General features: G+C 31.3%; 1 protein-coding gene across 1 annotated transcript; it reads right to left on the reverse strand.

The window, feature by feature from the left end:
* Positions 1–3,329: 3,329 nt before the first annotated feature.
* Positions 3,330–15,577, reverse strand: LOC127718078 (vasopressin V1b receptor-like). The gene is made up of 7 exons (XM_052223979.1): positions 15,480–15,577; positions 10,876–10,958; positions 8,927–9,062; positions 7,665–7,999; positions 6,979–7,114; positions 5,395–5,475; positions 3,330–3,672 (listed from the first exon to the last, which is right to left on the reverse strand). The coding sequence occupies exons 2-7, from the start codon at positions 10,951–10,953 to the stop codon at positions 3,419–3,421; spliced, it is 1,020 nt and encodes a 339-aa protein (XP_052079939.1). The 5' UTR covers positions 10,954–10,958; positions 15,480–15,577; the 3' UTR covers positions 3,330–3,418.
* Between the last annotated feature and the right edge of the window lie 945 nt (positions 15,578–16,522).

Consider the following 16,522-nt stretch of genomic DNA (forward strand, 5'->3'; position numbering starts at 1 on the left):
TTTTTTCTCCAAATAAAATGATATTTTTAGAAAATCATCTTGTCTGATTGGAATATGATCCCAGTTACAGGATACCAGTCCTTCATCCACGAATGAAGTCCAATAACAAATCTATCATCTTTTAAATGAGATATTGTGCCGAGATGAAAGTTTTGTAAATATTCTTAAATTAGTAGTATGATAAATGGGTTTTCATTAAACTTTTAACTTCTGATAACTATACAAGTAATCAGAAATGTTTAGGGTGGATTGTCCGAATAAATTTAATTTTGATTTGAACAATAGAGTAAACAAAAAAACCATATCAATACTCAAAACATTATTGCTCTCTTAAATTCAAGTCACGACCATCCAATAACTCTCCCCCCCCCCAAAAAAAAAACAATGAAGTTGGCTACCAGTATAAGGAATAAATTGACATTTGGGAGTAAAATAAAGGGAATAAAAAATTGCCCTTCAATTATGATAAAATTGCATTAAAGAAATGATGAAAATGATGGTTCGCATTTCATGTACTTCAGAGGTAAAACGTTGAAAACTGGAAATGAAGAAACGCATTGTTATTTATTGTTAATACAACTAAAGCTGGATCTTTATAGAAAACAAAACGTACTATCTCATATTTACATTATGAAGTACTATTGTTTTTAATATTAAAAACGGTAATTTTTTGGTAAGATGCTTTTAGAGAAAATGTTGAATAATGGAGATTAACAAGCACGGTTATGCAGGATTAAACCTATTTAAAATATGCTTTAATAAACGATAGGCCATATTATCTTAATTATAAGTATTTCTCTTGTTATCAGTATTTATCTCATTTTACGTGAAATATGTGGTTTTACGAAACAAATCACAAAACACCGAAAACTAAAACACTTGGTTATTTCTTGTTTGATTCTTTTCAACGTAAGGTTTGGTGAAAACGAGGGGCGAAAGATACCAGAGGCACATTCAAACTCATATGTCGAAAATAAACAGACAAGGCATTGCTAAAAAATAAAAAAATAAAACCCAGTAGACAAACAATTTTTCACAAAACACAGCATGGAAAACTAAGCAGCACGAACCCCACCAAAACCTGGCGGCTATCTCAGGTGCTTTGGAAGGGTAAGCAGATCCTGCTTTACATGTTGTGTTACTCATGCTATAACAAAACCCGGTTAACGTTATAAGTCTAATTCGGTAGGTCACATTTGGGAAAAGTGAACGGGATTGAGGTTTGGAATGTTATCTTATGTCATTCTTATGTATTTCCTTAATTGTACTTGTAGGCGTAATTAGCAAAAATGTTTAATTGTGGTTCAAAAATAAATTTCAATCAGGTTGGTTACTGAAGTTTTTTTTCACCTTAATTGCCGGAAGAATTATTACTCTTATGTCATTACTTCACCATTGATTGTAAAAGTTATTTTGTTATGTTTTCTTGAGGTTTTTTACAACATTTGCACCGTATTAAGTCACAGTTAAACACATAGCGCCTGATTGTAGCATTATCTTTATAGGTTGATTATTTCATTAGGCAAGCTATGTCAATATCCACATTTAATTTCAGATATATAAGTTTTTTTTTTTTAAATTAGGGTATATATACAATGGATGAACACGAAATGTATAGTACATATTATAAGTTTACCACAAGAACTTGAATTAAAAAGTAATTGCAATAAAGTGGTCTAATTTTAAGTGTTGAATTTTATCTTTTGGAATTCATATAAATCACGTCATTTTGACTTTGGTGGAAAGTTGCATTGATAAAATTTCCCAGTAATAGGTACTGTGTGGGCTTGCATATACTATCATGACTACCTTTTTATAAAGTTACTACTTAAAAGGATTCTATTGCATCAATGGTTCTAAATGGTAACGTTAAAATCATCCTTTTAAAAATTTTACGAACGCCATCAAAACTTGTTAGACCGATCTGGAAGACATGATTTGTTTGAATAATTTGTGTCACACGACTTCAGATTGTTGCACTACGAATTCAAATGTTCAACGAAATACAAATTTCTATCACGTTATATGCAGACTTGGGCAAAACCTTGAAATCCACGAATCCACGAAAAGGCAAGTTTTTTTCGAAATCCACGAAAATTGGTACACACAAAAATAAATGATTCCACAGTATCTCCGTTTTCCCCTTTCATTGATTAACATGAAGATTGCCACATGTGGAGTAGAAACTGCTTGTTCCTTAGGTGGCACTTGAGTTGACCCTGAGTTCGTGTTGCACAGTCTTTACAAAAAACCTAAAACCTATGACATACGGGATGATTTCAACTTCAAAATTATCAATTTTCCATTTCTCAGCAGCAACATACACTCTGCTCAGTCGTATGGTGTTTACATATTTCAATATCTTGATACGTTATGCTCGTGCATGTTCACACTATACGTTACTTTCTTATACGTGTAGATCCGGTGGATAATTTTGAGCTACTTTATTTATATGATTTTAAGTTTAAAGTAACTATATGCACATGATTTTTTTTTGTTTATACATAGTTTTGTACACATAAAATAACACCATTATAAACTCAATCCTAATTTAATATTGTCGTGCGTATCTATAAATAAAACAAATCAATTTCATTTTTAGAAATTTACCAGTGATTATATATACGTCACAAAATATACGTCACTTTTTTTTTATCCATGCATTTGGCGCGCAGTTTATGTTTCGTTTGTGGTGTCCTGGCGTGCTCTCGTAAATTCATGGGAGGTGTCTGCGGTTTACTACTGTTGACTTTATTCATTTTAGGTAGTGTTTTGTTACTGTTGCTTGTCTTTTCGCTGTGTAAAATTGAATGACTGAGACCTTGCGTAAGGAAATGCTGTACAGTTTTTGTTGTGAAGAATTAGAAGTCCACCAGTTGTAGCATCGACCCAAGCGGTTAAAATAAACTCAGCATAGATACCTTGATGAAACAATTTTTTACGCCATATTTTGAACTTCTTTAATCGTGATTAAACTTAATTGTACAAGTTTTAAAGTTCTAAATATAAGAATCATCGGAACCACTTGAGTATGTCTTGTTATAGTAATGATATTAAATATTATATAGAATAATACAAATGATTTTAATAATAATTATAGATTCTTTTTTAAAGATAATAACTCATTCATAACAAGTCTAGTTTGAAGTTCAAACAAATGTATACATCCAGGACACATAACAACATAAATGTATAAAATCATTAATAAAAAAATACTTAAACATTTCATATTCTAGTAAGATAGTAATATCATTGCAGATTTTAAGGCCTTCCACAATGTTTGCTAGGAAATATATTAATCTGACAATATATAACAATAAATAACAATTTTAGTAAATTACAAAAAAAAAAAAAAAAAAAAAAATATGAAAGTGCTATAACACTCAATAACACATTGTGTTCTGTTTATAATTTGATATTATGCGTTCACATATGGACGCCTTGTACGACCTAGGCTTTTTAATGACGTTGTCAACGTGAGTTTAGTTGACAAAGTGTTTTTTCGTCTTGGTCTAAACATCCTATGGTTTATTGAAAGAACAATGATTGGGTTTATTAAGCTGTTTAGTGGAGACAGAGCTGTCATTATGTAGAAGGCTCCTCCAAGACTTTTTACAGATACCAAGTTTGTGTATGTCGCCAGTGATGATGGGAGCCAACATAAGATGAAAGCTGAAAAAATAAGGTTGTTGCTATCAAATTAAGACACACAGGTGTCAGACCACCAATTCACCCACTTCAATTTAGAACGTAACGTGCAGAGTATGTTCACTTGTGTTTATATGTCGTTTGACTGAGTTAAACCATTGCAATTGATATTTTATAGTGTGTCTTTCTATGTTGGGATGTTACACTATTGTTTCGTGTAAGGATGAAGGTTGGTACCTATTTAAACGTTTAAACACGCTGCATTTGTTTGCACCTGTCCTAAGTCAGGAATCTAATGTTCAGTAGTTGTCGTTTGTTGATGTGGTTCATAAGTGTTTCTCGTTTCTCGTTTTTTAATATAGATTAGAAAGTTGGTTTTCCAGTTTGAATGGTTTTACACTAGTAATTTTTTAGGCCCTTTATAGCTCACTGTTCAGTGTGAGCCAAGGCTCCGTGTTGAAGACCGTACTTTCACCTATAATGGTTTTTCTTTTACAAATTATGACTATGATGGAGAGTTGTCTCATTGGCACTCATACCACATCTTCTTATATCTATTGGTATCTTCCACATCTCTTTTATTAATGGTACGAGATGAACAAAATGAAATACAAGAAATATATTTCGTATTTGTTAAATTAAAAACATAAGACTTACATGGAGTATTTGAACATAAATATATATATTTAACAAACACAAAAAGGATAACAGGTGCAATAAAACAATATTGAACGAACGAAATAGACCACAATTATCACTAACCATCAACCACCAACCATGAACTCAGACTACAAATAAGGAAATACAACACATGACCCCAATAACCTGATTTGGTAACTGATACCATTTTACGTGAGCACAAACTCCTGGTTTCCTTTCAAGATCATTTGTCGTAAAAGTAATGCATGTCCATCAGGTTTTGAGTTACATGATAACAACATAATAAACAGAAAGTTAGTTTGCAAAAGGAACATGTAAAAATATATTATGTTATGATGTTAAAAGGAATTTAGATGTTTAGATTGTTAAGGATATTTTTTAACATAGCTAGACACAAAGTAACAAAAATATGGACAGTTAAGTCAATGGAGTGGTTTGAATAACGAATAATCTACACATATATACCCCTGTTTTCATAGGTATATATAAAGTAGATGGATAAGGTCATTTTGCGTTTTCGACTTTCATATTATATTGGGCAAAAACGCGAAGTCGACTAAGGCAAAATGAGAAGTGAAGCCGTTTCACGTTTTTCTTTTTCGACTTCGCTTTTTCGCCTTATAGAATATGAAAGGCGAAAATAATATTACACGAAATGGCTTTATCCGATCACCAAAAAATATTTTTTTATAATGTCTGGTACTTTTGTTGAAATGTTTTAAATTTTGAATCTTTAGAATTGCTTTAACATGTTTAATTTTGAAATTTTGACGATTTTGGCAAATACAAACAAATCACTGTTTACAACATTCGAACTGCTCATTCGCGATGAAGTTAAAACGGACTTCAATTTCTAACGCAATGAATGCCGTTATAGACAACATGTCGCTTGCATCACTCCTTTGCGTAATAACCCGTTTATTGTGCAAGCTTACATTAAGGAATTCAAAACTAAGTGTACCAAGTCAGATATAAAATGACGGTGGTCTACCCAGACAATTTATGCAAACAGTCAGGAATAGAAGTTTTGTTTAAACAAAATCGATGGTACAAAAATGATCCATTTGACACTACTTAAATACCTACCAATTCCTACAACAAACGTTATGAGTATACTTCTTTTCATTGCATTACCCAATGCTCGAGACTGATTTGTTCTTAAAGCATCTAAAATAAATATTACAAAGTTATCATATAACTAAAGGTTATTTTGAAGGAGTTTACTGATGATTGAAACGACTTATTCAAGAACTAAATACTGAGGATTCATTTATTTTCGTGGGTATCAATTTTCGTATTGAGAACAATTTGCATTTTGTTGGATATTTGATTTTGTGGTTTAAGCAATCTCTGCATACAAAGCCTATGAAAAAATTGTAATTCGTTGAACATTTGAATGCGTGGTTCACTTGTACCCACGAAACCCCCGAAAATTAGTATACAACGAATAAAAATGAATCCACAGTAAAGCTAGTTTAATGTAATATGTAAACTTTGACAACCCACCTATAAACTGAGGAATGTGCAATCTGATTAATGAATGGCTATTATTTATTTTGAATTTAATGAATCATAAAATTAATTTTTGACTCTTCACATTGAATAATCGCGAAGCGGATTATGTAAAATGTGAAGAGTCAAAAATTAATTTTATGGTTCAATAAATTCAAAATAAATAATAGCCATTCATTATAAATGAATCTCTATCAAAAATAAGGCTCAAAGAGCTTTTTATATTATTTATATTAACAATAACAACGTACACACATGTTAGCGTATGAATACACAACGCCAGAGTGGGCGTGTTGCCATAAAAATTGACAACATTGAAAATAAAGGTAATACTTTTAACCAATCAGAAGACAGTAAATACACCAAATTTATTTATTTCAATTTGTGAGTGAGTTGGTCAGCACTTAAATTACTCTTAACATTCGTAAAATCATTAAGACCTTTTGTATAAATATAAAGATATCTTAATTATATACCAATTAACTGCATCCGTTTTATTTCTCCATCGTTCCTATACAAATACAATCCTCCTTTTGATCATATTGTTATGAGGTTTACTCAACCGGCGGTGTCAATTAGATGTGAGTTCTTAAAATCACTCAAGATCTGCCTCGAAATCTTTGATCACAATCATAACCGTATGTTATAATATGAAAAGAAAGATTTTTCTACACTCTACATTACTATTCTTCATGCTCAATTATGAAAGATCGGCTACATCTTCTGATTAAGTAGTGCTTTTCTTCACAAATAAGGAACCGTAGATACGCATTTCTTATTGATGGTCACAAAAATTCCTACTTTGCTAAATTGTCTGTTAATACATTTTTGAATTGTTAGACACTAAGGTTTCAAATTTCTCAGGCAAAGTTGACCTTAGATGGATTTTTTAGGTGCTTTTTGGTTATATAAATATTCGACTTTTTTGGTTCCTATACATTCTTGGCTTTCATATATTCAGCTCTGAGAGTTCCTGATGAAGGTTAATCAGGAAAAGCGCTTTGGACGCATGAAATATATAAAGTGTTGTTTTAATTTTATTGCTTAAAATTATTTTTAGATAATGAATGATCGAGTAATTCTACCACAAAAAGAGTAGCAACTTTTAATGAGTGATGTTCTACCGGTCTGTTATTCAGGATAATTATAACAATGTACCTGGTGCTTCACTGTCTGTAGCTATGTAACCATTTTTCTTTCTGACCCGAATGATATATGCAATGTAACCGTAAATGGTAACCATGACAACACCTGGAATTATCACTAACAATGCCGATCGTATTGGCAGCCATACCTAAAACAACATGTATGTAACTTTATAAGCGGCTTGTGAAAATAAGAAAACGATGTGAGGTGAGGTGTAAAATGCTGTTTTGAAAACTTATTTTTCTTTCGAAGAAAGATGTAAGCTCAATTTTAAATGTATTTGTTTCACTGAAATGGTCAAAATCTGAAAATTGTAAACCTTACCAGTATTTTAAAAATAAGATATATTCTGGCATATGATACTCTACGACAATTTCTACAAATTTTCATATGCCAATCGAATAAAGAAAATTCAGCGCTGCATATATATTCGATTTCCGTGTGTAAGTATAAGAAAAATCGCCGAATAACACCTCTAAACAAAATTAATTGATATGTATTCGAATGACACTATATAATTCTATCTCAGTTATGCACAATTTTGGTTTTTGTGTTCAGAATTTTGAAAACTGACAATCATTGTCAATTAAGATTTGAGTTGATCAAACCTGCCACGTGTGGGATTTGAGTTCACAACCTTAATGTTGAACCTTAACTTTGACGTTGAATACAATAGTTGCATAACTAAGTGTACAAACCTTTCCATACATCCCCGCAAAGAAAGGAGTACACCATACTTGTCCACGGTAGCGATAAAGTCCACTTTTCAAGAATGGTGTACTGAGATAAATTGCTGTTATCCAAGGAATTAATACCATGCAGAATCGTGTTAAAATCTTCTGTCTACCTGTCCATAGTGGACGAGCTAATGCTACAAGTCGATCAACACTCAGTGATACTAATAAAAAGGTCGAAGCAAACAGAGCGACATCTTGTGTATACATAAAGCACACACATAAAAATCGTCCGTATGTCCAGTTATTATGTTGTTGTACTGCCCTTGGAAAGTCGTGCAGCAATGCAACTGACAAATCTGAAAGGAAATGACCCCTATCTGTTACAACTGTTAACATTAAATGGTATGATGCAAATATTTGAACATACGATTGGAGTCTCCTTTCAAGGGTAATAACTCCTATGAGTCACTTGACAATTATGACTATGTAAATTATTTGTAGATCTCATTATGCTAAATATTTTTGCTTTTAATTGTTGCTCTCTATCTATTCAATGTTGAGCTCAAAATGGAAAGGTGGATAAACGTTTATCATTTAGAAGTCTTTAATCCTATAAGGAATAGTTTGACATTCGGCTATATTGGCTTTATGTAAATCTTGTGGTGCTAAACACCTTAGCTATTTACAAGTTCTCTCTTTCTCTAATGGCTTCTGCAAAACATGCAAACATTGGTAAAAATCGGCTTTCAAGGCCACTACCTCCTATAAAAGTTCAACGTTGGCCCTGTAGATCGTACTTTGCTGACAATATTGGTATACAATTTTACAAATAAACCCGATAACAGTGCGTATATGTATATATCATGTTTATAAGGTCAATAACTATAATGGTTGAATTGACAATTTTGACAATGCCGATTACTTAAATAATCATCAAAAAGTCACACAATTATAAACGACAATAGACTCATCGGTGACGCACAAATTAAACAATTTAAGCGACCAAATCAAGTACAAAGTCAAAGAGCACTGAAGACCTTTAATTCTGAAAGGTTTTGCCAATCACAGCTGAAAAAGGTAATCCATTCGTATTCGTATATTATAAAGCGCACTATTGATCAAGCGTCTCCGTGAAGGGTAATATAGTATTTGCCATGGTATGGGATAGCGTAAATCATCAGAGGGAGATGATTTACGCTATCCCATGTATTAACAAATCAAAATCTGGCATTTTGACATGAAGTATAATAATTGTTAATAGATAAATATTTATTAACTCTTACCTGCAATAGCTAAGTTTATCAAAAGAAAAGACATATTTGACCTAATATTCCTTCTCACTAACAAAACGATTACTAGACCATTGAAAAGGACTGTCAAAATTCCTTCTGCTACACATATCCATCCAGATATACAAATCTAAAAAAAAAAAGAACTGAAAACCACTTTTCTTGTCATTTCCACTAAACATCTTCATTCTTTATTTTTATTGCACTATTTTTTTGTTTTGTTTTTTTTATATTTTTGTCCATGTTTTGCAACTTTTGCCGAATATTCTTTATTTTGTAAATCCCAGCCAGACATACATATATCATTTAACATAAACGGTCACTTAAATCTGAGCTAATTAATAAACAATGATTTAGTAAGTTCTGTTGTTTAGTATTTAGCTATTTGGTGTAAAATCAATAATGTCAGGTTATCACATTATCTATTCATACATTTTTTTTGTCAATATTTCCCCCCAGAAACATCTGTGCCATTTATTTGCCTATGCAAGGAATAAAGAAACCAACATTGTCTAAAAGTGCATGAATCGTTTTGGTTTGAAGCATTTTTTTTACTACAATCGGTTACCGTAGTATTGACTGACAATAGGGTGTTGTGACCGCAAAAGTGATATATTTACTGGACACGGGCTGCATTGACCGCAGCAGGGTGCATAAACTGCAAACGGGGTATATTGACTGCAAATGGTTTTATTCATTGCAAACCTGATGTACTGACAAAAGTCTAGTCGTATTGGTTGCAAACCGGGTTTATTGACTGAAAATGCGGCGCATTAACCACAAATAGGATTTATTGACTACACACGGAATGCTTAAACTGCAGAAAAGGGTTTATTGACTGCAAACGGATTGCATTGACTACAGAAGCGGTGCATAGGATGCAAACGATCTGTAATTACTTTAATTGGTTTTTTTTAACTGCAATCTGCGTGGATTGTCCGCAAACGGTTGTAGTGACTGTAAATGAGGTGTAATGACTCAAACGGAGTTTATTGACTGCAAACTGGTGCACACGAAATGTATTGACTGCACACGTAACATGTTGACTGTAGACGGGATTTATTTACTGCAAACAAGATATATTGACTGTTAACGGATTGTTTTAACCACAAAAGGTGTGGATAAGCTGCGAACGGCTTTGATTGACTACATGCGAGGTTTATTGACTTTACACATGGTTTATATACTGCAAAAAAATAAATTTATCATCAGGTGTATTGACAGCAAACATTATTTATTATGTGTTACATCGCGATGCCTGAAAAGGTCTCAATTTACAGCCAGGAAATCATATAACATAAACATATCATTAAGGTTTTTCGCTACTCTTGTTTTTGACTTTTTGTCAGATATTCGGAATCCTCTAGTTTAATCCATTTAGTGCTAATAAAAAATTTGACTGCTAACCATTACTTTTCTTTTTATAATTTTATAACATATAGTTTTTAAAGGCCATTTTTGAAAATCTTATAAAATCCTTGTCATTTTTTCATAGTTTTTGAGAGAGAATAGGAGGCAATGATAAAATGTATGAAAAGTCTAGAGAGAATCATTTCCCTCCAAATTTTCATATGACTATATCTTAAAAACAAGGATACGGAGCTATAATTGTTTTCTGCTTTTCAAGTACCGTTATTTATCTATAAACTATCAATTTATAATGGTCTTTTAAAAAGCTTGTTATTTTGAGACAGAGGAGCAAGCAGTAAAACAGTAACGAGTTTACAAATGTTTATAACATCCAACGCGCCAGATTAAATCAAAATGGCTGTATCAGATTACCATTTTAAAATGTTTTTAAAATCACTAGTTTTTCAAACCAATTTATGGCTGTGTTTGTATTACAGTATATATTGAATTGATATATACTTGTACTCTTACATCTTTTTTCGAGGACTGTTTTTTTTTTGTGTAGCACACTGATGATAAGAAATTATACTCACTGCCAACAATATGTCTTTATTGTCGTTTGCCGAAAAGTTAGTAACATTCATTACTGTAGAATTTATATTCGCATCCATCCTGTCTGCAAACAAACACAAAGTTCAGAATTCCATAAGAATATATATTTTAAATCCCTAGAGGTACATACGTTATACTTTCTTTTGAAGTTTGTCCCCCCAAAAAAACCCGATCCAATGTCCTGTCTGAAACATCATACTCCTTATTTTCACTATTGCAACAATAAATTTTACTTGAAAGGATGAAGATGATGTTAAACATCGACCAATTTAATAATAAAGTTTAAATGCAGCATGTACTCTGTCGAGTTTAAAGCACTATTATACTTTGTAAAATAATCCATTATATTTGATAAAATAAAGATTGTGTGTTGCTCTAGTTTTGATAATTTTGTCATTTGGTTGTAGGTTGTTAAGACGTTTACCTCATATTACATTCATTCATTCTAAGGGATGTTCGCTTGTCATGTTTTAGAATTTTTGTCAGATTTTCGGAATCCTCTAGTTTTATCCATTTGTATGCCTTTAAAAACAGTGCCTATTGACCCCTATTTTTCTTTTCATTAATCTTTTACATGTCTTATGATAAGCCATCTGTAAAAGTCAAATTAAATTTTATTTATTTTTTAATAGTTTTTAAGAACTTAAACTTATCTATGATAAAGCTATGAAAAGTCAAGAGAGAACATTTTCCCGCCAACATTTCAATGGCTAATATCTCGAAAACAAGCACATTGACCTAGATATTTATTTTGAAACTGAGAAGCGAACTCCCTTACATTTTGTCCAGATCAAACGTTTCCTTGGCATTTGCAGAAATATGTCCCCTTGTAGGAATTTATCATCTTTACGTCTTAAAATTCGATTTTACAATATAATATACTTTTCTATTGACATGAAGTCAAACATTTAAATCAGACTTTAAACACGCAACATTTAAACATACGTTTTAGTATTCATATGTGTTAAAATCGTTTTAATTCACTGATTTTTAGGGCAATAAACATAATGCATAATAATTAATAATTATTTGCTCTGACATGTTTAAGCCAAATGTTTGAAATATTTTGCCATAAATTTTGCATGACTAAAAACGAATGTGTTTTAAAGACCAAAATTAAAATCAATATGGCTCTGTCAGATAAACGGAAATATTTTATCGAACCTATTGAAAACATTTTAATACACATTTAATTATTCATATGCGTACCTTCATTATCATCAATACATCAGATAAATATATGAAATAGCCGAAATGTGAATTAGATAAAAAAAAAAAAAAAAAAAAAGATAAAACATTCGAGGTTAATTTAAATTTCAACGTGTTCAAATCATTTCATTGAAAATTAAATATATATTATATGGAGCGGAACAGATAATAATAAACAATTGTAGCCTTTGTATGTGGTTGCTACGATGATAAATATATCGACTGAACAAGAACCGAATTAATTAAGAATGTTTAGGAGTGCACACTACCTTTGGAAATTTACCAATTTTAGGACTTTGGACATATCTAAATTAAATATTATTTTTTTCTTATCCCTAGTCAAGACCAGAATATGCTATATAATTTAACAAATACATCATATGCATTTATCTGAGTGAACAGACCTTTTACATGTTTTATATCAAGATTATAATATGGGTGGTGTAAAAATGTTAAATTGAAAAGGTTGTATACGGGGAATGCAACTTTCATTGATAAAAATATAAAAATAAAAGATGCGATATGATTGCCATTCTCCACAAGAGACCAAAATGACGTAGAAGTTAACAACTTTAGTTAAGTTTTTATGGACTTCGCACTTTTTGTAATTTTTCTTGGCGTCGGAATTTTTGTTAAACATTTTCTGCGTACGACTTGCAAGATTGGTCAAAACCGTTATCGCATAGTAAACTATAAAAGGCCACGAAATGAAGTGACAAATGAAAACCAATTAAATGAAAAAAAACTAAAGGCCTGATTTAAGAACAAAACATAAAACAAAAAAGAACAAATGTTATTTACAGCCACAGGTGACAATCATTGAATTACAGGCTCATGACTTGGGACAGGAACAGACAGAATCTTTTTTGGGTGGGGGGGTATGAATACATCTTTGATGGCGCCAAATGCTCCTCTATGCTTGGACAGTTGTGTGATAGCACAACATACAAACAAACTATAAACATCGTATCTATACAAAGCATAAAAAAGCTCTAACAAAAACGCAAAAACACAAAAAACAAAGTACAGATCTCAAAGTACTTGCAGTTATTGAATGCTAGTTCAAAGCCAATAACAGCTAGCAAAAACATCTTTTGGGTGAAAACGACATTTACAGTCGAAACATGGTTTTGTTGAATTCAAAAAAATAAGCTATCGACAGATTGTAGGACCGTGAATATACACATATGTATAACAATAATATTTAGTTTGGTTTTAATTTATTGATAAAAACAATATTCAAAGATGTAATTACGTAATGAATTGGTAACCATATAGAAGACACATTTTTGTTTTCTGCCCTTTGGTCAGGTTGATCTCTCTATGACACATTCCAAATTTCCATTTTTAATTTTATAGAAAAAATTATGAAAATGATCGAAAGGTTAATCCAGCTACTATCTAAATTTACCGCCTCGGTCAACAACTTCATGGTAAAAATAAGAATGTGTTATCCTGTTTGTAATAGGTTTTCTACAGCCAAACTCCCTAACTAAATCTTTGTGTCATACAAAGAATTAAGAGAGACTATTTAATTCAAATTAAAAATGGATGAGACAAAGTTCTGTTGAAGAGCCAATACATTCGACTACAGGTGTTCTTGTTTGGTGTATTTGAACTATGATTTTTGCCATTTAAAAAGGGACTATCCGTTTTAAATCTTTATTTGAATTCGGTATTTCTGTTATTTGATTTCTAACACTGAGCTACGTACTACTGTTGTCTTTATATGGCACATGAACAGGTAAAAAAAAATCTTTTTGTAAGTAGATTTTTTATGCTTGAAAAATTTAATTAAAACACAAAAATACATGTACGGATCACGTTCTATCTTATACGTTATGGGAGAGACACAATATTTGAATTGGCGGTCCAAATGTGTATTATGGAAAAAAAATTATATAAAAATTTGGGACGTGTATGACTTAATTTATAGTTAAGCCAATAGTATGCCATAACAAAACGTCCAACAATTATATCAATTAAGACCTAATCTTTTACATTATTATATATAATAAACTCGTAGAAAGGGTGGTTAAAATTCAAATATTCATGTGAACGAGAAAAGTTCAAAAGCACATTTTTCTTTCAATATAAATATTTCCTTTGAATCTAGGAAAGGTTCAGCTGACATGTTTAGAGTGATAAATAATACAAAAAATATATTTTTGTGGCTAAGGAATACCAAATCAAAAGTGATTTGTATAAACTGGCAAAATATAATCTTCTTATACAAATACACAAGAAACATAAAGCTTTGCTGATCCTAGTATAGAATTATCATTAGAAAAAACGAATAACAGCACCGCCAAACTCTAAGGTAAATTAAAAATGGGGAAGTCCACACAAATTTATAATATCATAAGTTATCAACCAGCGGTACGACATTTACTATGGAGTTGTCATATGGTCTCCAGTCTCAAGTATTCAACAAACAATTAGATTTTTATTTAATATTCTGAGAGAAAACAAAGTATTCCTAATGACAAATAATTACCAAAACAAATTGTTCATCAATCATTTTATTATACACTGTAACGTTACATGTAAAAGCGTATGACGTTAAGCGCGGTGAATATCCCATTTCACCAGGTGAATATGCTGTTTTATTCAAAATCCAATTCATATAGAGATACCTGCTAAAATAATACCACTGTACTTCTTAGTCCAGTCGGTAATCGGAGTAAAATAGCTTTATACTGCACTCTTTCTATTTGAGCAGTCAAGATGCGTTGACTATATATTTCTATGTCATATACAGTCACTGACCAGATATCACTTTTCCTCATGAATATTTAAATAGTGGAGCCGGAACTATATTTAATTATCCATGATGACCTCTTCAACCTGTCCTTGTTTCCAATGTGTACAACGAAGCGTGGAACGACTCAAATTATTTCTTTTGCAATTGTTGAAAAAAACTTATTTCCCTTGTTAATATATTTGTTTAAAACCTAATAATCATTATTGTTGATAGTTTAGTCCATACTCAAAAAAAATCGTTCACCATCGATTTGTTTCAACAGGTAATATTCATTTAATTGTGTTGTTTATTTTTCCGCCAGATATGAGGCCTTAAAAGGGGGATTTTTCCCAATATTTAAATCAAATAAAAACAATAACACAATAAACAACAATTAAAAATGTTTTTTTTTTTCTAGATTGCAGTATAAAGACAATAATATTTTATTGACCTGACATATGAACGATATAAGGATTCAGCCCAAAACGGGGAAAAAGCTCGGCAGATCCTCGCATTTCCCCGTTTCTAAGCCTTATCCATATATCGTTGATATGTCAAGTCAATACACTATTATTGTCTATATACTATATAACTGAAGTGCTTTCATTATTAACTAAGAGAAATCAAACTTACCGAGAGCAATTTATCTTCCGAATATCGAATTAGTGTATTTGCTATATATCTGAAAGAGAATTAACATTAATATCTGTTATGATAACAAAATTTGCACGTAATTTATAACATCTACAATGTAGTATATATTTGTATATATTTTCTAGACTTGATTATATCTCTTGTATTGTCGTCATTACTATCATTATTCACATGTTAAGTCTTCCTTTGGCATTTGACTCAGAATGCATCTGAAAATGTCATGTCAATTATTGCTTCATCAAATCATATTCATTTCAGTTAGCTTTAAACTGTCACTCTGACACAGATTTTAATATGCATATTAAGAGTAAATTATTTAATTTTTAATTTGATACATGCCAATAAAATACTACGATGGATTACAAATCATCATAAAATTACATTTATTCTATCCCACAAATACATTTGATGCTTTTAGAATTGTTATTTGATGTGATTTGGGATGAATATTGACGTTTTATTACGATGTTGAAAATAACAGGTATTGTCATTATAACCATGTGTAAACAGTATTTGTTTTTTAGCGCTTAGAGCCTATCCCTGTAAATAGAGATCGTATAATGTTTACATGTACTGTGTAGCCACTGAAATATGTAAATCGAAATAGACAATGACGATATTTTGAGTACAAAACTTTACGACAGATATGATGATGCCAGCCTCCCAGTTGTAGATAATGCATATTTTAAGGTTTTTCTTGTCGTAAAACACACCGAAGGGTGTCAGGATTGATCAAATGAAAGACCGACCGTAGGGAGGTCTTTCTTTGGGCAATCCTGACACCCCTAGGTGTGTTCTGCGACAAGAAAAACCTTAAAATATGCATTATCTGACTTATATACCGTAAAAAAAATATTATTTTCTGCAAAGATTTGCAGAAAAAGCATCCTATTTTACCGACCATACTAAAGTGGGATATTCCTTTCTAATGCGTTCAGGTTTTAATACGCCCTACGGCTCATTGAGAATGCGAAATAAAACTCACTAATTAATCTAGATATAAACTTTAGAAATCATTATCC

This window comes from Mytilus californianus, unplaced genomic scaffold (genome assembly GCF_021869535.1).
Source record: "Mytilus californianus isolate M0D057914Y unplaced genomic scaffold, xbMytCali1.0.p SCAF_10, whole genome shotgun sequence".
Classification (NCBI taxonomy): domain Eukaryota; kingdom Metazoa; phylum Mollusca; class Bivalvia; order Mytilida; family Mytilidae; genus Mytilus; species Mytilus californianus.